This window comes from Lagenorhynchus albirostris, chromosome 15, assembly GCF_949774975.1.
Source record: "Lagenorhynchus albirostris chromosome 15, mLagAlb1.1, whole genome shotgun sequence".
In the NCBI taxonomy this organism is placed as follows: Eukaryota; Metazoa; Chordata; class Mammalia; order Artiodactyla; family Delphinidae; genus Lagenorhynchus; species Lagenorhynchus albirostris.
In genome coordinates, this window is record NC_083109.1 from 68,631,619 (window position 1) to 68,653,894 (window position 22,276).

Genomic DNA, 22,276 nt, shown 5'->3' on the forward strand with positions numbered 1-22,276 from the left:
ATATATTGTATTAATATCTAATACATTGACTAAATAATATGTGATTCATGTATATGAGTTAAAGAAGAAGTCAATATAAGATAAAATATTAAGTAAATAGCAGTGCAGGTGCAGTGAACTTAGAGAAGGCTACAAAGGAAGTATTCAGTGACAGTTTTAAGAAATCCTGCTCTAGTGGTCTCTATGAGGAGTGATGCTGAGTTCCTAAAATTCAGTAGCAATACAGCAGCCCACCTAAGTATGCCTGCTTTCGCATGTCACTTCTGGGACCATTTCTGTGCTCATACTCCTTGGATGACCCTTCCCCAGGTCAAGAAGCAAAGGGAAATTTCGGAGCTTTTTTTGCTTTCTTCACCTAAGGAGAATGATGTCCATGTGAAGGAGATGTGGTTAAGAGTATGGGCTTTGGCTTGATAAAATGTTAACATCTATAGAAAATCAATACTAGTTCTGATAGGAATTGGTTATAGAGGTTTATGTGGTCTCTCACAGCCTTGGCCCACCTAAACACTGTCCGGGGGCAGGTGCCTTTGTGCATATCCCATCATTTCATTTCAAGTAGCAGATGTCTGTCGCTGGTAAACAGAGTCTGATAGCACTAAACATTTGGATCACATTATGAACTGCTCTAGTCCACAAAGCAACCTTCTGATTATAGTTTGGCTTCTCACGTAGCTTATCTACATGGAGAGGCTAGACAATTTGAATATCTGGTTGCATACCCAGTTGTAAGTCTCACTGGAAATCAATTGGCTTTCTGCTTTTATGTGTAAATCTTAGGAGTTTTGTTAATCCAGGTCTGCCCCTGATTAATAAATCCATTTTCTCTGTAATTACTAAGTGAAAAAAAAAAAAAAAGAGAGAGAATAGGCTTTGGAACATGTACATTAGTTAGCTGTTGTTCCCTAACAAACCACCTACACATTTAGTAGCTTAAAACAGCTACAGTGTATTATTTCTAATGATTGCGTGTTTTGAGTGGGTGGTTCCTCCCCCGTTCTTTAGAGTCACTCATGGAGCTGCGTCTAGCTGGTGGCTGGGAAGGGCTGGAAGTCCAAGATGGCCTCATCCCAGATCTGGAGCTCCGGCAGGAGCTAGACCGGCTAGAAGGCAAGGACTTCACTCTCTCTCTATGCCTCTCATCATCTAATGGCCCGGCCCAAGGTTTTTTACAAGGCGTCTGATTCCAAGGGCAAAGATGAAAGCTGCCGAGCTGTTGTGTGTTGGCCTGGAAGTCACACAGTGTCACTTTCACCACATTCTATTGATCAAAATAAGCCACAGGCCAGCGCAGATTCTTTATGGGAAGAGTGGAAAATCAGAGGAGCCTGCAGAGTGGGGTCACTGGGAGTGGCAGAATAAAGATCTTTGAAATCTCCTCCTGCATAAAAGCCATGAGAACAGTGGCAAAATTGTCAAAATCAACATTTTCAGAACTCGGGAAATTGACCTAATGCTAGCATCCATCCAGGGAGCTTTAATTCAAGAAAAACAGCTGAATCTCAGTAAGAACAGGAAGTTTTGTGGGGGTTTACCTGGCTCTATTCTCATTCCCTTCTCTTCAGCTCTGCAGTAGTCTTGAAGGCCACTGGTTAGAACAGGATTGGATCTCTTTCAAAGTCCCATTCTCATATTATTATCAGGTTTTTACCCATCTTGCAGCTCCCTGGAAAGCTTCCCTTGCACAACTTGTCTTTATTGGATCTGACTCAGTGATGATCTAGTGTGAGCAGCCCTTTACCCAGAGGCATTAGTTTAAAAAAAATCAGTGGCAATTGTTTGACATTGTAGCTGCCTGAGCTATAGCAATAAGGGAATTAAAATGGCGCACTAGATGGTATCTATTTAACATAAATAGTAATACTCCCTAAACTGAACTACAGACTCAACGCCATTCCTATCAAAATTCCAGCTGCATCCCCCCCCTCTTTTTTTGCAGAAATTGACAGGCCAATCCTAAAATTCAGATGGAAATGCAAGGGACCCAGAAGAGCCAAAACAATTTTGAAAAGGAAGAAAAAAGTTGGAGGACTTATACTTCCCGATTTCAAAACTTACTACAAAGCTACAGTAATCAGGAGAGTGTGATACTGGTATAAGGACAGATCAATGGAATAGAATCAGATGAAAACCAGAGACCAGAAAGTCAATGGGAGGCACAACAGTCCGCTCACAGATAGCTCCCTCTCTGTCTCTTTCTCCCTCCTTCCCTCACCTATCTCTATCTCTGTCTCCATCTCGCTCTGTCCTCTCTTGATCTGCCTTTCTCTGCAAGTCTACCTCATTCTCCTCTCTCTCAGCAGAGTGGCAGTGATGAGTGCATAGCTGAACATGCTACTCACCTCCCCCATCTCCTTGCTACACACACACCTCCCTGGGTTACACACCCCCAGTCTAAGGGACCAGCAAATATGGTTTCCCAGTTCCAGATTCCCAGGAGAGAGAATATAATTGGCCCAGCTTGGGCCAGGTGCCCAGGCCTGTCTCATGCAATCAACTGAGACCAGGGATTGTGGTCATCAATTACCGTCTTGGCCACTTAGATTTCTACTAGAAGGAGGGCTCTCTTCTTTGCTAAGTTAGAAGCAGAGCTGGGGAATAACACAGGCTTCGTGATTCTCATCCTGAAGCACTTTCTACAACACCTGTCATCCTCCCTCCCCCGCAGGGATGCTGCATACAGTTGTTCAAGTTGTGCACTGCACAACCCTAGAGGGGACACAGTTCACATCTTAGGCATCATAGATATGTGTATTTGTTATGCCAGTTTTCTAAAGGTGGAAGTATAATAGTCTTAGGGAAGAAGAGGCTTCTAATTTCTAAAAAGTTGCTTAGATGGGCTAGGGATGGCCCTGCTTTCTCCACTTCTCCTTTTGTCTTGGTCTCTTTGGTGAATGGGAAGAACTGGTGGTGGGAAGAAGCTACACCAGACCTTGGCTCCAAGATCTGATCTATCATCTCCCCACAGGTGGGTGCATCCTTGTTTGCCAGCAATGTTGGAAGTGGACATTTCATTGGCCTGGCAGGGTCAGGTGCTGCTGCGGGCCTTTCTGTAACTGCTTATGAATTTAATGTACGTATGTTACCAGGGCATGGACAGCCCACCCTCTACGCAGTAGGTAGATCCCGGGGAGCAGTTGTATGCATGCTCTGCTCTTTTAAAAATAGAGTGGTGCTTTATGAAAAAGCAGACAGGAATCATCAAGGGTACCCCTAGTTAACAAAAATCAGTTTGATCTGCAAGTCCCAGGCCTCCCTGTGTTTGCTTGATGGGATCCCATAAGGCAAATACATGTGTGAAGAAGGCTCAGAGTCTCTCCCACGTCGATGCAGAAGATAGAAGGTTTTGTGGGACTGGAGGGTGTTTCTGTATATTAGATATCAATTGCCCATCACAAAACTTTGTGGTTCAGTGGTTCTTGATCCTTTTGCCACCCACAGATACCCAAGAGATAAGACACACTCTTCGATGTAGCAGGATAATTTTCGCTTAGTGGGAAGGGATGCACTTATTAATAGTGATCTTCATTTTCATGACTCACATTTTTTAAGCACTTACTCTGTGCCACAGACTTAAATACACCACATACATCATCACATTACAGGATTCAATTACAGACTAGAACCAGACTGCCTGGGTTCACATCTGGGCTCTAAAACTTATAAGCTGTGTGACCTTGGGCAAGTTACTAGATCTCTCTGAGCCTCATGTATAAAACAGAGATAATGATGATACCTGCCATACCGAGTCATCGAGAGGATTAAAGGAATTCATGCTTATAAAGTGTGCACAGGAATGCCTGGTGTATTGTAAGTGCTCAGTAAGCATCATCTCACCGATTTCCTTCCAACAACCCAGTGGGGGCACTTATTCCCATTTCACAGGTGAGAAAAGTGAGTCTCAGAGACCTGTATAAACTCTTCCAGCATCACCAGCGACTCATCAGAGTGGCCTGCCTGAACTCACAGGCTTGATTTAACCCCAGCCCAAGGAGGGGAGGGAACACAAGGGGACGAAGGGGGACACTCAAGGTTTAGGACACACAGCACTGGGGGCCACAAAGAGCTTCTAGTTCCATTCTGCCCTACTTCATCCCTGTGTCCTATTTAAACATGAAAATGTGACAGCCCAGGGAGGGTGAGCTACTCAGTAAGTAAGAGATGGAACCAGAGGCAGATGAGGCCGGGTTCCCTCTGGACACGGGGAAATCCACGCTGGCATCACAGTGTGGGCGGGAGCTGAATCCTGATTCCGCTTTTCCCCGGCAGGGCTTATTTTCCGTGCTGATGTTGGCCTGGATCTTCCTCCCTATCTACATCGCTGGTCAGGTGAGTCTGAGGGGGGTTGAGGTGCTATGGAACAGGAAGACCCTTTGGGAGGGTCAGCTTTGCATTCCCTCCCTCCCACCAGCATCCTTCCCTCCCTCCTGCCTGCGGACATCCATTATACCAGCGGTCCCCAAACTTTTTTTTTTTAATTAATTAATTTATTTATTTTTGGCTGCATTGGGTCTTCGATGCTGCGCACGGGCTTTTCCCCAGCTGCGGCGAGCGGGGGCCACTCTCCGTTGCAGTGCGTTTGGCACCAGGGGCTGGTTTCGCGGAAGGCAATTTTTCCATGGGAAGGGGGCATGGTGGGGATGGTGCAGTCGGTAACGTGAGCGATGGTTCAGGAGGTAATTAATGCGAGCGATGGGGAGCCATGGGGAGTGGCAGATGAAGCCACGCTGGCCCGCCCGCTGCTCACCTCCTGCTGTGCGGCCCGGTTCCTAATGGGCCTTGGACCGGCACTGGTCTGCGGCCCGGGGGTTGGGGGCCTCTGCGTTAGTCCCTCAGAGGTCCCAGCATTAGCGTGGGATGATGCACAGCTGAGACAATTAGGAACCCTGTCCTTAGCATTTCCCACCTAGTGATGGACATCAAAGATACATGGGGGGCAGGGGCTTTCAGAAGCTGGAAGAAACGTAGGCTCAAAAAACTTTTTTTAATGCCAAAACACAAATGTAAAAATCGCAGTCTTTTCTAAATGTTTAAGCCACAACATATTACAGCTTTTAACACACACACACACACACACACACACACACACACACACACACGTGCTCGCGTGCGATTCAGTGATTTTTTTTCTTCCTTTGTACCCAAAACCATAATAATTGAGTTATTTCTGGCTGATGTGATATGTCAAAATTTTTGTTACAAAATAATGCTGCTTTAGACTTTTTGAAAAATAAAGTAGTTAAAAAAATCACTTTTAGGGACTTCCCTGGCAGTCCAGTGGTTAAGACTCCATGCTTCCAAAGTAGTTAAAAAAATCACTTCTAGGGACTTCCCTGGTAGGCCAGTGGTTAAGACTGCATGCTTCCAATACAGGGGGCGCAAGTTCGATCCTTGGTGGGGGAACTAGGATCCCACATGCTGTGCAGTGCAGCCAAAAAATAAAATAAAAAAATAAACTTAAAAATCACCTGTGATCTTACTGACAGCTTTCTGTCATTCATACCATCTAGACTTAATTCTATTTTAGACATTCTACTACACAGGGCAAGATATCATACAATATCCTGGTGTTATTCATCAAGCAATAACTGATTTTAACTTTTTATTATAGAAATTTAAAAAAATACACAAAGTATAAAGAACTACTTAATGATCAGAGAAATCATTGGAAAAAAAAATCACTCCTTACCAGAAGTAGTGCAATCTTATGCAAAGGGCAGTGACGTAGGGGTAAATAACCTCACTTGGAGATAATACTGAGTCTAAAAGCACGATTTTTGGTGACTGGGGGCCTGGGTCTGCCCATACCCACCTGTGATTAGCTCCCACATAGACAAAATCTCTGGGATAGAACAACACTGACTGGAACTGAGGATCTCTGGGCCAAAGCATCAGCAGATATTTCTTGAGCACCTAGTATAGGAAAGAATAAAGGATGGTGGAGATGTAGGTTAACTCATAGGTAGGGTGGCCAGATGTTCTCAGCTGATGGTTTCCATTTTCTCTGGGAAGTAGAAGACAGTGTCATTTGCTGAATGAGGAAGGAATTTGTGTGATCGAAAGTTAATAAGAGGCATGAAGATTTGAAATGACTTCTATAGTTTGTAATAGAAAAACCTGTGGACAACCCCAGGATCGCTCATTAGGGGACTGGGCATCTGTACTGTGGATATCATGCTGTGAAAAGGGCTGAAATTGACAGAGTTGTGCTGCTGTGAAAGGATCTCCAAGCTCTGTTGTTCAACAAAAAATTCCTGTGACTCTAGACATTCTTTGGGCAACATTTTATTCAGAGAGAAGATTAAGCCCATATTAGATAATAAATGTCAGAGTGCTGAAAAAAGCTAAAAAGCTACCCAATCTATTTTTATTGGGCAATAAAATAAACACATAGAAAATTGGTAAAGCACAAATGTGCAGCTTAACAAACTACTGTAAAATGAACACCCAGATCAAGACACAAAACAGGGACTTCCCTGGTGGTCTAGTGGTTAAGAAAGACTCCCTGCTTCCACTGCAGGGGGCCCAGGTTCAATCCCAGGTCAGGGAAGTTCCACATGCTGCATGGGGCATCCAAAAAAAAAAAAAAAGACACAAAATATAACACTCCCCCACGTGCCTTTAGCGGATCACAGATGCCTTCCTTTCACAGTGACTTTCATTGGACTCATCTTTACTTTTCTTCACAGTTTTAATTGGGCATACCTAAACAAGATGGTTTAATTGTACTTTTCTGGAATGAAATATACATAGAATTGGGGGGGTTACATTCTTTCCCTGCATGTAGCTGGTGTGTTCATTTCCATTGCTATGTAGTATTCTGTAGTATGACTGTACCCCAATATATTTGTCTATTCTTTTGTTCGTGGGCATTTAGGTTGTTCCTAATGTTGGCCTATGATAGACAACGCTGCTGTGAACATTTTTATACATGTCCCGATGCACATAAACAAGGTTGCTCCTAATGTTAGCCTATGATGGACAATGCTGCTGTGAACATCTTTTTTTTTTTTTTTGGTACGCGGGCCTCTCACTGCTGTGGCCTCTTCCGTTGCGGAGCAACAGGCTCCGGACGCGCAGGCTCAGTGGCCATGGCTCACGGGCCCAGCCGCTCCGCGGCACGTGGGATCTTCCCGGACAGGGGCACGAAGCCGTGTCCCATGCATCGGCAGGCGGACTCTCAATCACTGCACCACCAGGGAAGCCCGAAGGTGGATTCTTAACCACTGGATCACCAGAGAAGTCCCACTCACTGTTCTTTCCACTGAAAATTCTGTTCATGTATTTTCTGGCCATTTGGATTTTCTCTTTAGGGAAGTAACTTGTCTAGGACTTTTGCCAACTTTTCTATTATGTTATATAGCTTCTTCTTATTGATAGAAGCTCTTTATACATTCTGGAAACAAGCCCTTAGGGTGATTATATGTGTTGCAAATATCTTTTCCCCACTTACTCTGTGGTTTGCCTTTTAACTCTCTTAATGGTGTTTTTTGATGAACAGATCTTAGATGTTTTAAAAAGTTATTTTATTCAAGTATAGTTGATTTACAATGTTGTGTTAATTTCTGCTGTACAGCAAAGTGATTCAGTTATACATATATATACATTCTTTTTCATATTCTTTTCCATTATGGTGTATCACAGGATATTGAATAGAGTTCCCTGTGCTATACAGTAGGACCTTGTTGTTTATCCATTCTATATATATAATAGTTTGCACCTGCTAATCCCAAATTCCCGATCCATCCCTCCTCCATCCCCCACCCCCTTTGCAACCACAAGTCTGTTCTCTATGTCTGTGAGTCTATTTCTGTTTCGTAGATGAGTTCATTTGTGTCATATTTTAGATTCCACATATAAGTGATATTGTATAGTATTTGTCTTTCTTCTCTTTCTCCATTCATCTGTTGATGGACATTTAGGTTGTTTCCATGTTTTGGCTATTGTGAATAGTGCTGCTATGAACTTGGGGTGCATGTATCTTTTTGGTTTTGTTTTGTTTTAATATTTATTTATTTACTTGGCTGTGTCGCGTCTTCGTCGCAGCATGTAGGATCTTTCGTTGTGGCACGCGAGCTTCTCTCTAGTTGTGGTGCATGCACTCTAGAGCACACGGGCTCAGTACTTGCGATGCACGGGCTTAGCTACCCCATGGTATGGGGGATCTTAGTTCCCTGACCAGGGGGTCTAACCTGCATCCCCTGCATTGGAAGGCAGATTCTTAACCACTGGACCACCAGGGAAGTCCCCATGTATCTTTTTGAATTAGAGTTTTGTCCGGATATACACCCAGGAGTGGGATTGCTGGATCACGTGGCAGCTCCATTTTTAGTTTTTTAAGGAACCTCCATACTGTTTTCCATAGTGGCTACACCAACTTACATTCCAACCAACAGTGTAGGAGGGTTCCCTTTAACAGATCTTAGTTTTAATGTAGTTCCATTTATCATTTTTCCTTAATTACTATCTTTTATGTCTTATTAAAAAATATTTCCTACTCTAAAGTCATAAAGATATTCTCCTATATTACCTTCTAGAACTTTTCACATTTAAGTCAATTATCCACCTAGAAGTAATTTTTGTCTACCATATTTTGAGAACAGGATAACGCCAATATGACCCATCAAGAAAATTACAGGGCTTCCCTGGTGGCGCAGCGGTTGAGAGTCCGCCTGCCAATGCAGGGGACGCGGGTTCGTGCCCCGGTCTGGGAGGATCCCACGTGCCGCGGAGCAGCTGGGCCCGTGAGCCATGGCCGCCGAGCCTGCGTGTCCAGAGCCTGTGCTCTGCGGCAGAGGAGGCCACATAAGTGAGAGGCCCATGTACCGCAAAAAAGAAAAAAAAGAAAAAAAAAAAAAAAGAAAATTACAGACCAGTTTTACTTATGAATATGGAAAATGACCTCTACTCAGTAGGGGCCCACCCTACTCTCTAACCACCAGTTTACTCCTGTCAGTTCATTCGTTTGTTCATTGAAGAAGCATTTATTGAGCTGAATGCCAACTGCATTCCAGGCACTGGTCTAACAGTTCCTCATCCTTACCAGGCCCTCTACTTCCCCAGCCCTTTACAGTGCTTTCCCCTCTTGCTGGAAAGTTTTCCTTTTCCTTTGTGATTCGGTTAACTCCTATCATCTATCCAAATCCTACTTCAAGCAACTATTCCTCCAGGAAGCCCTTTCTGACCTCTCTGATTAGGTGAAGTCTCCTCCTTCATTGTGTTTGCCACAGTTGCCGTTTTGCATTTGCTTGTGTGATTATTAAATTAATACGCCTCTCCCATTAGACTGTGTGTTTTTCCCATTATACTTTCTCAACATCAGCAGTAGTAACATTTGGGGCAGGATAATTCTTTGTTGTGTGTTTTTATACGTGTGTGAGGGGTAGCCTGTTCATCGTAGGATGTTTGCAACATCCCCGATCTCTATCCACTAGATGCCAATAGCACCCCCCAAACTGTGGCAGCTGCCGGGCCCCCCGACATTGCCACATGTTCCCTGGGGGGGTATGGGATCTCTTCCTTCCATTGAGAGCCACTGCACTAGACTGTGTGTCTCTCCCATTAGATTGTAAGCTCCAGGAAGGCAAGAACTATCTCTGTTTTCTCCCAGTGTCTAGAACAGTGCCTGATACCTAATAGGTATTTGAAAAATATTTGTTGAAATTACTCAGTAGCAGGGTCCATGATTTCAGAAGGAAGTGAAGTGAAGGATGAGCTGACACCCAAAAGAAGGGGCACCAGTTAGGGACTGAAAGTCTTGGTCAGGTCCCAAAGCCGGGGTCATCAGAGTGAGCAAACGGAAGGGTTGCACTGATGAAAATTGGGGGTATCGGAGGTGAATGGGGTCCTGGAGATGACGAGGTTTGGATGTTGGCCAGAGAAATGGGTTGCTGGAGTGGAAATGCCCATCTGTTGGGGTTAAACAAAGACACTGTACACGATGTCCCAGTGGGTGCTCGTCACTGTCCTTGAAGCTGCTTCCAGACTCGGGGGAAGTCTAGAAAGAGGGGAAGACAGTGAAGGAGCTGAATTCTCATTGGCTGCTGGACAGTGTTCCCGGGAGGCTTGGGGTGGGCGGAAGTTGCTATGGCCGGATGGCATGGGTTTCCGAGGAAGAGGGAGGGGTTTTACATGAGGACTGAGTGTGGCTGTCTGGACGTGATTCAAGGGAGAGTAAGAGAGATGCTGAAGTTCCCTCACTGCCCTGCACCCCCAGGAGATGAGGAACCACCAGACCAAGGCACTTGGGCGGTCCTCTCTCAGGGCAGTCGTCATTGGCTGCATTTATTTCCTGTTAGCACTCACCCAGCAACACTCAGAGGGTGGTTCCTGTGTTAACAGTCATTCACCTCTCTGTCTCTGTCTCTCTCATCCTCGCTTGCTGGCAAATTGCCTTCTTAGCTACTTTACGACAAACAGCCTAGGTTCTGCCTCCCGTCTGTCAGCTAGCTTCACATTTCTCCCCAGAGTTTGATTTCTAGATACCAGTACTGCTCGCCTTCTGATGACTTTCATGCCTCCTTCCTTTCTTAGCTCATTAGAAACTTCCTGCATGTAGCAGGCTGTGCGGCTCTCTAGATCGTAATGGAGGTCAACTGATGATAAAACTGTCGGTCCTGGGCTTCCCTGGTGGCGCAGTGGTTGAGAGTCCGCCTGCCGATTCAGGGGACACGTGTTCGTGCCCCGGTCCGGGAAGATCCCACATGCCGCGGGGCGGCTGGGCCCGTGAGCCGTGGCCGCTGAGCCTGCGCGTCCGGAGCCTGTGCTCCGCAACGGGAGAGGCCACAGCGGTGAGAGGCCCGCATACCGCAAAAAAAACCCAAAAAACCTGTCAGCCAATGATAAGAGTCTTGCTCCCCAACGAAACCAGCTGGTGGTTGTCATTCACAGACGAGATAGTGAATCCTCTCGAGGAGCATCTTCCTTGGTCCACTTATCTGAATGGGCTGAAGCTCTCATGCACTCTCTCTAATTAGCTTTCATACCATCACCAAGAGTGTGTCCGTTCAATATGGTTTGATTGAATCTTTCCGTGTGTTATTCCCTGATAGAGTGTCAGAGCTCAGTGCAATGTGCTTCTGGAAAATCCCTGCTGTGTTTGCCTTGCAGCAAATCAGAGGGCTGAGGCAAGCCACTCATGAGGGTCAGAATCCCGAATTGCCCTTTTGGGGAGAGGGGGAGGAAAGAGATGCTTCTTTTTTTTTTTTTAAATTTTAAGGTGTCTATTTATTCCTAGAGTTCAATTTTTTTGGCCAATATTTTATTATGAAAAAAATTTCCAACCTACATCAGTGTTGAAATAATTTGACACTGGACACTCTTATAGTCTTGAATACTGTACCCAGATTCTACTATTAACAACTTACCTTTTTTTTTTTTTTTTTTTTTTGCGGTACACGGGCCTCTCACTGTTGTGGCCTCTCGCGTTGCGGAGCACAGGCTCCAGACACGCAGGCTCAGCAGCCATGGCTCACGGGCCCAGCTGCTCTGTGGCATGTGGGATCTTCCCGGACCAGGGCACGAACCCGTGTCCCCTGCATCGGCAGGCGGACTCTCAACCACTGTGCCACCAGGGAAGCCCCAACAACTTACCATTCTTGAATCAAGTCTGGCCATCCAGTCTCTCCCAGTCTCCACTCCCAGCTTCTTCTACCTTCACAATCTGACCTTGGGATGGATGGTTTGCCATTTATCAGCTCATGATCGGGTACCCATTAGTCTACTCCCTGGGTTAGACTAAGGAACACCCAAGCAGCAACAGCCTGGACGAGGGGCTGCAAACATAATCATTACTCTGTCTTTTCCCATCCAACATCCGGGACCTCATGGAAGAACAGTTGTGCATTTGAGGTTCCATTGTCTAGACATGGCATTGTCTCAACCCCCAAGTCTGCGGGTACAGTGAGGAGACTGGGCAAGGACATGCTATCCCCAAAGTGCCACCCAAATAATGGTTCTCCTCGGTATGGCTCAGCCCCTGGGGTGCCTTATATGGTAATGGCACCTAGCTTTGGCCCACCCATCTGGACCTAATTCAGTGCTTCCCTGGTTTTCCTGCTGTCTCTGGATTCTCTGCTCCTGGTAACGTGGCTAAAGTGTTACATGAGAGCAACTTCCCCAAAGGTTAGAATATGGACAAATGGAGATGCTTGAGATGAGTTTAGGTGTTAGACATGGAGCCAACTACACGGAATCACCTGGCGAAATTAGTTCCTCTTCCATCATCTTTCAATGAGCTCAAGGGTAAAGTATCATGTTGGTGTTAGTGAGCATTTAACACCTGTTCAACACTTTTCCTGACTTCTTTTTTTTTTTTTTTTTTTAAAGAAAGAATGAGTAAGCTCTGGGCCCAGGGTTTTTGGTGTGCAAGAGGAAGTTGCCAGGAAAGAACAGAACATGAATGAGTGATTTTATTATCCATGTGCATAGTTTCGCTGGTTCCCTTAAGTTTAGGATTGATATTTCATTTACAGTGGTGATTTGAAGTTTTCTTTTTAGATAAGTTTACTTCAATATAAACATGAGTTGGTTTAAAGAAAAACATTAAGTTTTATAATAGTAACCTCTATATTAATAAGTTTTATGTAATAACATTAATAACACAGGAGAGGGCAAAAATTGGGGTGGCGTATACATTTTGGGATATATGATAGTTGGGTACCTGACTCTGCACAGAACCCCAGTCCATCCTCACCCCACCCCTTTGTTCCATTTTCTCCTCTCTTTTAAGTCTCCCATTGAGAATCCCAAGAAGACCATCTGAGCTTCTGAGTTTGGGGAGGAGGGGGGAGGGGGAAGAAGGGCTGCTGGGTGGCAAACTCTCAACTCTGGTCCCCAGGTCACCACGATGCCAGAATACCTAAGGAAACGCTTTGGCGGCAACAGGATCCCCGTCATCCTGGCTGTGCTCTACCTGTTTATCTACATCTTCACCAAGATCTCGGTAAGGTGGGGACACAGCCTGGTGAGAAGCTCAGCTGGTGGTGTCCCTCTCCTATTGAGGAAGCTTCTGGGAGGTTCAAGGAAGTTGGGAGGGGTGGGGGCAAAGGCTAATCAGGGGCAGAGGAAGTACGGAAAAAAGGTAGAGGAAAGGACTCCTCCCCCTTCTCCTGCCAAAGCTTCTTCAGCAACATCTTGGGATGGTGCCCATCACTGAATGGGACTCCGAGAGCCCTCAGGTGGGTCTGTCGTCTTCCTCCTGGGATCAGGCAGTTATCAACTATTAATCATATGTGCTGATGGCCCACTGAGCCTGCCCCACCCTGACGTTTGGATGGGCAGGTCTTCCGGAAAGCAGCCAAGAGCAGATGCTTTGCAGCCTCCAGTGCGTGCTGCTCAGCCCGACTCACACCGATGCCCTCTTCTCTTCCATCTGGAGCTGGGGGAAACCTTGTCCTATGTGGGGGAGGGGGGGTGGGCAGAGGAATTCCATTCAATTCAAACAACAATAACTGACTCTGTGCTAGCTCCAGATGTGAAGGGCAGAAGGACAATGCTCGCTCTCACTCTGGCGGGAAGCTACAGATGTGGGGAAACCTTCCCAAGGAAAGTTACATCTGAGGAGGATGTAGAGAGTATGTAGAGAAAGGGGGATTGGCATTCCGGAGGGCTGGACAGAATAAGAAAACGCTTGGGGGCATGAAAAAACATGACTTGTTAGGGAAACAGGGTGTATTTCAGTGTGTCTGGGAGCATGAAGTGAGTAAAGAAAATGAGGTCAAGTGGCAGGCAAACCATGGAGGGCCTGGTATACAGCTCTAACTTATTTGAACATTATCTTGGGGGCAGTAGGGAGCTACTGAAGAGTTTTGATGAGGATGAGATGATCGTGATGGTATTTGATAAAGGCTGCAGTGTGGAGGATGGAGAGTAGGCAGATCAAGAATAGGAGCAGGAAGACGACTGAGGCGCTTGTATTAGCCCAGTGAAGGGGCCTCAAACATGGTCACCCGTAGGGCTCCCGTTTGAGACCCCTGATCTAGGAAGAGATGAAGAAAGGACATCATGTGATGTTTCTGTGTTTGCCAGAGTCAAGGCTAGGGCCTGAGCCTGGGGAAACTGGGCTAAAACGTCCATCCATTCATTCACCCGTCAACTTCATGTCTCTCCAGGTAGACATGTACGCAGGTGCCATCTTCATTCAGCAGTCTTTGCGCCTAAATCTCTACCTGGCCATAGTCGGGCTGCTGGCCATCACAGCTCTATACACTGTTGCAGGTACGACTGAACAAGGGGTGATTCTGGGAGGGGTGGTGGGCAGGGGCTGTGGACCACCCTGTCTTTTCCTGGCTCGTCTTCTGATGTTCCAGTGTGCTAAGACCATGTCTTCATGAACCCTCAGTCCATCACCCCAGATAATACGATTTCTCTTGGTCATTGTCCAAAGGAAGAGGGATGCCTGATAGAAGGGAGGATTTTAAAAGGTACCGCAAGTGCATAAAGCTATTTTCCATTTATTTATTCAAGAACTATTCATTAGAACCTACTAGCTGCTGAGCATGTGTAGTCACACACACTATACAAAGCTAGACCATAAACCACTGCAATTCTGCAGCCTGAGGCCGGGGAGCCTCAACTTTCCCCCTCAGACTTGCATCCCAGAAGAGTGGCTGGTGGAGTGCAGCACCTGGACATGTATCTGCTTTTGAATATTCACCTTCTCATCTTCTGTTACAGTTTCATCCTTCTCTGCCTCCTCTTGGTGTAATTCATTCCACAAATTATCTATATCTATCTATGTATCACCCACTATATGCCAGGCATCATGCTAGGAAATGGGGCATAGCGGGCAACAAGATAGACAAAATCTTTTTTTTTTTGGCCGTGCAGCTTGTGGGATCTTAGTTCCCCCACCAGGGATTGAACCCAGGCCCACGGCACTGAAAGCCCCCAGTCCTAACCACTGGACCACCAGGGAATTCCCATGACAGAAAAAATCTTTACTCCAAAGGAACTTACATTCTAGTGGGGAAGGGGAGACAGACAATGAACAAGGAAGCCAATAAGTGATGTCAGAGTATACTGTTATAACAAGATGGGGAATAATGGTGGGAGGATTCTTTTCCATCCAACGTACAGGCAAGGCCTCTCTAAGGTGATATGTGGACCAGATTTAAGTGAGATAGAGGGAAGACTCTGACATGAGAACCCGTGTTGTTTGTTTGAGGAGTAGCAAGGGGGTCGGGATGGCTTCAGCTGAGCGAGCACATGTGTTGAGGCTGAGTCCTGTCTAGCTGTGGAGGAGGCCACTCATGCAAGCTGGAGTGACAGTGGTGACGCCGGCATCGGCTGTGCTGCAGCCCTGATGGGAGGAGAAAGGAGTGGAGGAAAGGGCAGGCACCGGAGCCTCGAAGGAAATCAGATGAGCCTGGATTTAGTCCCAAATGCCGTGGAACACCACTGGAGGCTCTAGACAGAAGAGTGACCCGTTCTCAGAAATACAAAAGCCCGCTGATGCAGAAAGATCTGGGCTGGGTTTTCAGCACTAACAGAAGCCACGTGTCTGGGGCACAGGGAAAGGAAAGGTTTAGTCGCAATTGCCAATCTATCTCTCCGTTTCCTTGTTTGGGGGTGTCTCCCCCATTAGACTAGAAGCTCCGAGGAGACAGGCAACATGCTGTTTTGTTTGCCTCTGTATCCCTACCATGTAGAACTAGGTTGGGCGCTCACCAGATGTTTGGTGAGTGATTGAATAAAACACTAGATGCAGTGCCTGGTAAGTGATAAATGCCCAATAAACATTAGTATAGAGACGTGGGTGGGTTTCAGTGGTACCTATCTTCAGGATCTCACCACACTCAGGCTAATTGCCTGAGTGGGGCCAGCAGAGAACTGGGGCCAGATGCTAAGCCAGTTCTCTCTCCATTTGTGAGCTGACCCTATTCCTGGGGCAAAGAAGGAGGAATCACAGAACAACACCCACATGAATGTCTGTTTGGTTTTTTTAGTGTACTGTGACTTTACCCATGAGTAAATCTGTTCATGTCAGATAAGTGTCCCTTCTCTGTAGGGAAAGAGGAAGGAGAAAAGGATAGGGAAGAGACTGGAAAGATTGTTTTGTCCAGATGCTGATGGATTTGCTACCATGATTGTCATTACAAAGATTTTTCTAGGTGGCAAGACCAATAAGAATCCACTGAGGCCAACCACTGTGACCCTCTTTGGGAAGCCTATTAGACTCTGAATACCTAGTACTCACATCCTCTTTCCAATGTTTAAATAAAGGTCTTCAGAGCTTGGGGACCATGGCCCAAGCATCACTTCCCATGTCAGTTAGAAATTACTGTGTAACTAACCACCTACCCCCCATTAGGGAGTTAATGGTTTATTTCCGCCCACAATTCATTCCATGCATTGCCTGGGTGGTTCTGCTGGTCTCACCTGGCTCGGTTGAATTATACTAGTTAGATGGTACCTGGAACAGCTGGGTGGAACAACATGGTCTCACTCAGGTGGCTGCTGGTTAGCTTGGCTGTCAGCTGGGCTTTCCTTCCAGGCGGGCCATCATGCTCCATGAGGCTAGACTGGGCTTCTTAAAGGAGCATAGTGTTCTCGGGGCAACACAAGAACAAGAGCAGGAACTGCAGGCCTCTTGAGGACCAGACTTGGAGCTGCACAACATCACTTCTACCGTATCTATTGGTTAAAGCAAGTCATTCGGCCAAACCATATTTAAGAAGAAGAGAAATCTTCACCGCAACGTGAAAGGAGCAGCAAGGCCACATTACTAACTGGGCAGGCACCTGGGAAGGAGATATTGTGGCCATCTTTGCAAACAATCAACACTAGGAATTCTCCCCCGTCAGGTCTTGAAATTCCAAGTTCCCTCTGGCACCCAGAGTAACTCCTCTCCCCCGGAGTACCTGACCCTCACCTCAGTGCTCATCTTCCCCCTAGGTGGCCTGGCTGCTGTGATCTACACGGATGCTCTACAGACCCTGATCATGCTTATGGGAGCGCTCACCCTGATGGGCTACAGTAAGTGGGGTGCCAAGGTCATTTGGGTGGATGACAGCACCTCTCTCAAGCATGGACATCTGCTTTCATCACTGTTTCAAACCCAGCTGGGGATTCCTGCTTGAGGCATGGTCATTTTAGCTGGTAGAGAACTGTGCATATCATGGAAGCTTACTGTTTTGTTTGACTTTTTTTTTTTTGTGGTACGCGGGCCTCTCACTGTTGTGGCCTCTCCCGTTGTGGAGCACAGTCTCCGGACACGCAGGCTCAGCGGCCATGGCTCATGGGCCCAGCCACTCCGCGGCATGTGGGATCCTCCCGGACCGGGGCACAAACCCGTGTCCCCTGCATCGGCAGGCGGACTCTCAACCACTGCGCCACCGGGGAAGCCCGGAAACTTACTGTTTTTTAAGGAAAAGTTAATAGATCCTCCTATGTTGACATGGATAAATAATTAAATAAACAAATAAAAGGGGGCAAAAGGAAAACTCTTCCTTACAGGAAAATTCCAATTACTAAATGAAGACAGACTGAGGGAAATAGAATATCACTATTAGAACACCACAGTCATAATTGCTACAGACAAGATCCAATGATAAATGCTGGAGTCAGTGCATGAAAGTTTATGAAGAAATAAGATATTCGCTTGGTCTCAAAGTATCACGTCCAAAATATTTATTAATTACAAAGGACAATATAGCCACTTTACAGTGGAGAAACATGGCACGTGCCACTGTAACTAAGCGATCAAGGCATATTAACTGATATTACAGTAATCAGACGTACCAGTATGTAGCTCCTGATATGGTACATTGAGAAGGACACAGCATCACCTCTGTGCCATTCTTGCCAAAATATATAACCTCAACTTCATCGTAAATAAACATCAGGCAAACCCAAATTGAGGACATTTTACACACTACAATGACCAGTATTCTTCAAAAGTATCAAGGACATGAAAAATAAGGAAAGACTGAGGAACTACAGAGAAAGGAGGAAACATAAATAAACACAGTGTGGGATCCTGGATTGGATCCCAGAAGAGAAAAAGAACACTAGTGGTGCAAATTGAACAGCCCATACTGTAGTTAATAGTAAGGCACCAATGTTAATTTCTTAGTTTCTGTAACTGTACTTGGCTTATGTAAGACAGTGACACTAGGAGAAGGTGTATGGGAACTCTCTGTACTACTTATACAACTCTTCTGTATGTCTATAATTATCTCAAAATTAAAAGTTCATAAATGAATACCTATTAAAACACTAGTGATCCAGATGTTTTATCATTTAATGCTCATAACAACCCAATGATACCAGTATTATTTTTACTCCTTTTGTTGGATGAGAAAATTAAGGCACCAGCTGTTAGCGCAAGGTCACAAGGTTAGAATTCAAAGCCAGGAATTAAACCCAGTCAGACTGACTTCAGATCTCATACCCCTCCTTCCCCATCAAACTCCCTGGTGATAATAGTGGGGAGATAATGTGGTAGTAACTTTTGTGGGAAGAGTCTAAGAGCAGGAGTCAAAGAATATAGGCAGGAATTTTTACCTTAACATTGTGCCTTCCTGCCTGCCGATGCAGGTTACATGGGTTCGTGCCCCGGTCCGGGAAGATCCCACATGCCGTGGAGCGGCTGGGCCCGTGAGCCATGGCTGTTGAGCCTGCGCGTCCGGAGCCTGTGCTCCGCAACGGGAGAAGCCACAACAGTGAGAGGCCCACATACCGCCAAAAAAAAAAACCCCAAAAAACAAACAAAAAAAAAAACAAGAGAAACTGAAAAACTGACCTAAAATGGAGCTTATTAAAGTGACTGAAATCAAGATCCCCCACTTTCCTTTATACCAAAAGGATTCCAAATTTCATTTGGTACCCTGATATCTCCTACATGGGTGCTACTCAGACTGTGGTCCAGGGACCAGCAGCATCAGTGTCAACTGGGAGCCCATTAGAAGGGCAGAATCCCAGGCACCACTGCAGACTTGCTGAATCAGGATATGCTTTTTAATGGTTCCCAGGTGATTCGTGTGTACGTTAAAGTTTACGATGCTCTGCCTACTTTATTTTCACCCATCCTGGGGTGATTCTTGTCTCAGCCTTTCTACCTGCTATTATCTATATGTATGTGCTTTACACACTCAGATGGGCAGGTCCAATTATTTTTTTTTTTTTGCGGTACGCGGGCCTCTCACAGCTGCGGCCTCTCCCGTTGCGGAGCGCAGGCTCTGGACGCGCAGGCTCCGGATGCGCAGGCTCAGCGGCCATGGCTCACGGGCCCAGCCGCTCCGCGGCATGTGGGATCTTCCCGGACGGGGGAACGAACCTGCGTCCCCTGCATCGGCAGGCGGACTCCCAGCCACTGCGCCACCAGGGAAGCCCAGGTCCAATTATTAATAAAACCTCCCTCCCTCCCACTACCACAAAATAATTTTTCAGGGAAAAATAAAAAGCATGACAAAAATTTATCATCACAATATTTTTCCCCCAGTAGCCACTGTTCACCACAACCTTCAGCAAAGATAAGCTAGGCTGCAGATTACATATCATTCCTACTCAAGTGGTAACACCAACCCCTTCTCTTCCATACCAAAAAACAAAGAAACAAACAAAAAACCAAAAATAAAACACAAGAAAAAAACAAAACAACAACAAAAAGACAAACACAACCTTCCAGAACGTAATCCAGTGAGAGCAATGTTATTTGGGGGATAACCTTGAATCTGTTCAATTAATGAAAAGAAGCAAATTATCTGCAGATTGCAGTGCTTTATTATTTTTTAAGGACAACACACGTTTGTGCCAGGTGCTGTGCATTTTATGTGCATTATCTCACTGTCTTTCTCCAGCCCTATGAGGTTGGTGCTACATTATCCCCACCTGCAGATGAGGAAACCGAATCTCAGACAGGGAAGCGACTTGCTCAAGGCCATAAGTTACTTGGACCACTCTTGTGATACCATGAATTGAGAGTAGCTGAGAAGAAGTTCAGAGGTGAAAGAATGTTTCCTTAAGGCAGGCTTTCTTAACCTGGACAGAATTCACGGGTTTTGTGAATCTTGGATGGGAAAGAAATTCATCTCTATTTTCATATTAGCATCTTTCAATGATTAGTGTAGGCAACAAACCACAGGAAGATTTGCAATATCTGTGACTTTGATAGCAAAGCATACCCCCCGAGGTTTTTATCCAAATGTTTTTACAGTTGCTTCTGATGTATTGAAACACTGTGTCCATGGTTATTTTAAAACTAAATTGTTATTTGACCCACTGTGGGGTCTTTCTACTTAATGGAGCAAATAAATAAATTACTACGTCAGAGTTTTTATGGTTTGATGGGTGCTTTCAACATATTTGGTTTTCTTTACAATCTATGTATTGTGTATTGTATATTTAGGAATATTATTCTGAGAAGCAATCCATAGTCACTACCAAAGGCATGAAAAAAAAAAAAGGCGAAGAACCTTTAAGTCAACTAACTTTCCTTGGTATCTCTGTTCTAAGTAGGATTTCACCAATCCCCAACAATCCCCTCATGAGTTGCTGTGGATCAGTCTGAGTTCCTGGCAAATTTGGGTTTCCTCTGAATACTAGGTTTCGCTGCAGTCGGCGGGTTGGAAGGCCTGGAAGAGAAATACTTCTTGGCTGTGGCCAGCAACCGGAGTGGGAACAGCAGCTGTGGGCTGCCCCGGGAAGATGCCTTCCATATTTTCCGAGACCCACTGACATCTGATCTCCCGTGGCCTGGGATCCTATTTGGAATGTCCATCCCGTCCCTCTGGTACTGGTGCACCGATCAGGTACAGGGCAGCAGGCTGAGAAAGCTGCTCTCGGGGACGCTTCCTTCCTTGGAGTATCTGGAGGCTGAGTTTTTTTCTCCCGCTATCTGTTCTCTTATTTGCGTTTCTCCCCAAACATCCTTGAGAACTTCTTTCTCTCTACTGCTCTACGTGTTATCTTCTTATTCTTACTCATGTCGCAGAAAATCCAAAGCTACTGATATTTGCAAAGGGGAAAGCTTGATACATCCTACTGGATGTCTGGAAGGATCCAGTAAGCAAAAGAGATGAAACATTTTAAAGAGAGGTTAAAACTGGTATTGGTATTATTTGCTCCACAAATACTCACTAGGTGTGCTCTATGTGCCAGCCACTTGGAAATCACAAGTCAACAAATCAAACAGGCTCTCGGAGCTCACCTTCTTCTGGTGGAGGTAGACAGGCAATAAGTAAATTATGGGGAACGTTAAAAGGTGATAACTGTCATTAAAAAAAAAAAAACAAGCAGAGGCGGGGGTGGTGGAAATGGAGGGTGTGGGAGTGTCATCTAAAATAGAGTGATTAGGGGAGTCATGGTTGAGAAGTGACCTCTGAGCTAAGGAGAGTGAGTGGGCTCTGGTGATGGTTGGAGAGGAGAGTTTCAGGCAGAGGGACCCGCCAAAGCAAAGCCCTTAAAGCAAATATATAACTGGTATGAAGAAAGAAATGAGAAAAGCAAAAGGCACTGTGGTGTGTATAATAAGCCCTTTTGTGTTAAAAGGTGTGTGGGGGGGATAGAATCCATATTTGCATTTGCTTGTATGTGCTGAAGGAAACTCCGGATGGATGTATATAAAACTAAGAGCAGTTACCTGTGGGCAGGGAGGTGGGCAGATGTGCCAGGATGGATGGAAGCCATTTCACTGCACACCTGTTTATACTTTCTCAGGTTTCAAACCCTGTGAATATATCATCTGTTGAAATAGCTTTTTCCATTATATTAATGATCAGAGATCTGTGTGCCATTTTGGAAGCCCTATTTCATATTCAGGGCTGATGAGACTTTAAATAAAATAATGATCGTGGAGTCGGACCACTGAATTGATGGAGGGGACACTGCAGAGAGTGAATCCAGGTCACCCCAAGGGTCAGAACTCCTGAGTGAAGAGCTAGAAACCAAGAGCTAGAGATGGGTGCAATAGTGCCCCTTTAAGAGAGAGCACCCCTCCTCTTCCTTAGCAAATCTCAGGCTGGAGAGACCCTGGGAGACAGCTCAGACTGAGGCTAACAGCCTGGGCTTTAACCTTAACAGACCTGGAATCAAGTTCAGGTGGCATAACCTTGGGACACCGTCTAAGATCTCTGAGCCTCTGTTTCCTCATTAGCGGGGTTACTAATAATTGTGAAAAAGGGGAGCATTAGGAATTTGCTCATAGTCTTTTTTGTTGCAGGTGCATTTAATAAACTGTTTAAAACGTTACATTTTTGCTTTTTTTTTTTTTTTTTTTGTGGTACGCGGGCCTCTCACTGCTGTGGCCTCTCCCGTTGCGGAGCACAGGCTCCGG

At 45.6% G+C, this 22,276-nt stretch overlaps 1 protein-coding gene across 6 annotated transcripts in view; it reads left to right on the plus strand.

Annotated features, from left to right (window-relative positions):
• Positions 1 to 22,276, plus strand: part of SLC5A11 (solute carrier family 5 member 11) — a 42,354-nt gene that overhangs the window by 6,085 nt on the left and 13,993 nt on the right. The window contains exons 3-8 of one of the 6 annotated variants that reach the window (XM_060122652.1): positions 2,969 to 3,073; positions 4,270 to 4,329; positions 12,839 to 12,943; positions 14,112 to 14,217; positions 16,897 to 16,977; positions 20,548 to 20,753. In XM_060122652.1, coding sequence (XP_059978635.1) covers positions 2,969 to 3,073; positions 4,270 to 4,329; positions 12,839 to 12,943; positions 14,112 to 14,217; positions 16,897 to 16,977; positions 20,548 to 20,753 — 663 coding nt within the window. The remainder of the gene's footprint in view (positions 1 to 2,968; positions 3,074 to 4,269; positions 4,330 to 12,838; positions 12,944 to 14,111; positions 14,218 to 16,896; positions 16,978 to 20,547; positions 20,754 to 22,276) is intronic. The other 5 variants (XM_060122653.1, XM_060122654.1, XM_060122657.1 and 2 more) reach the window with 5 other exon arrangements.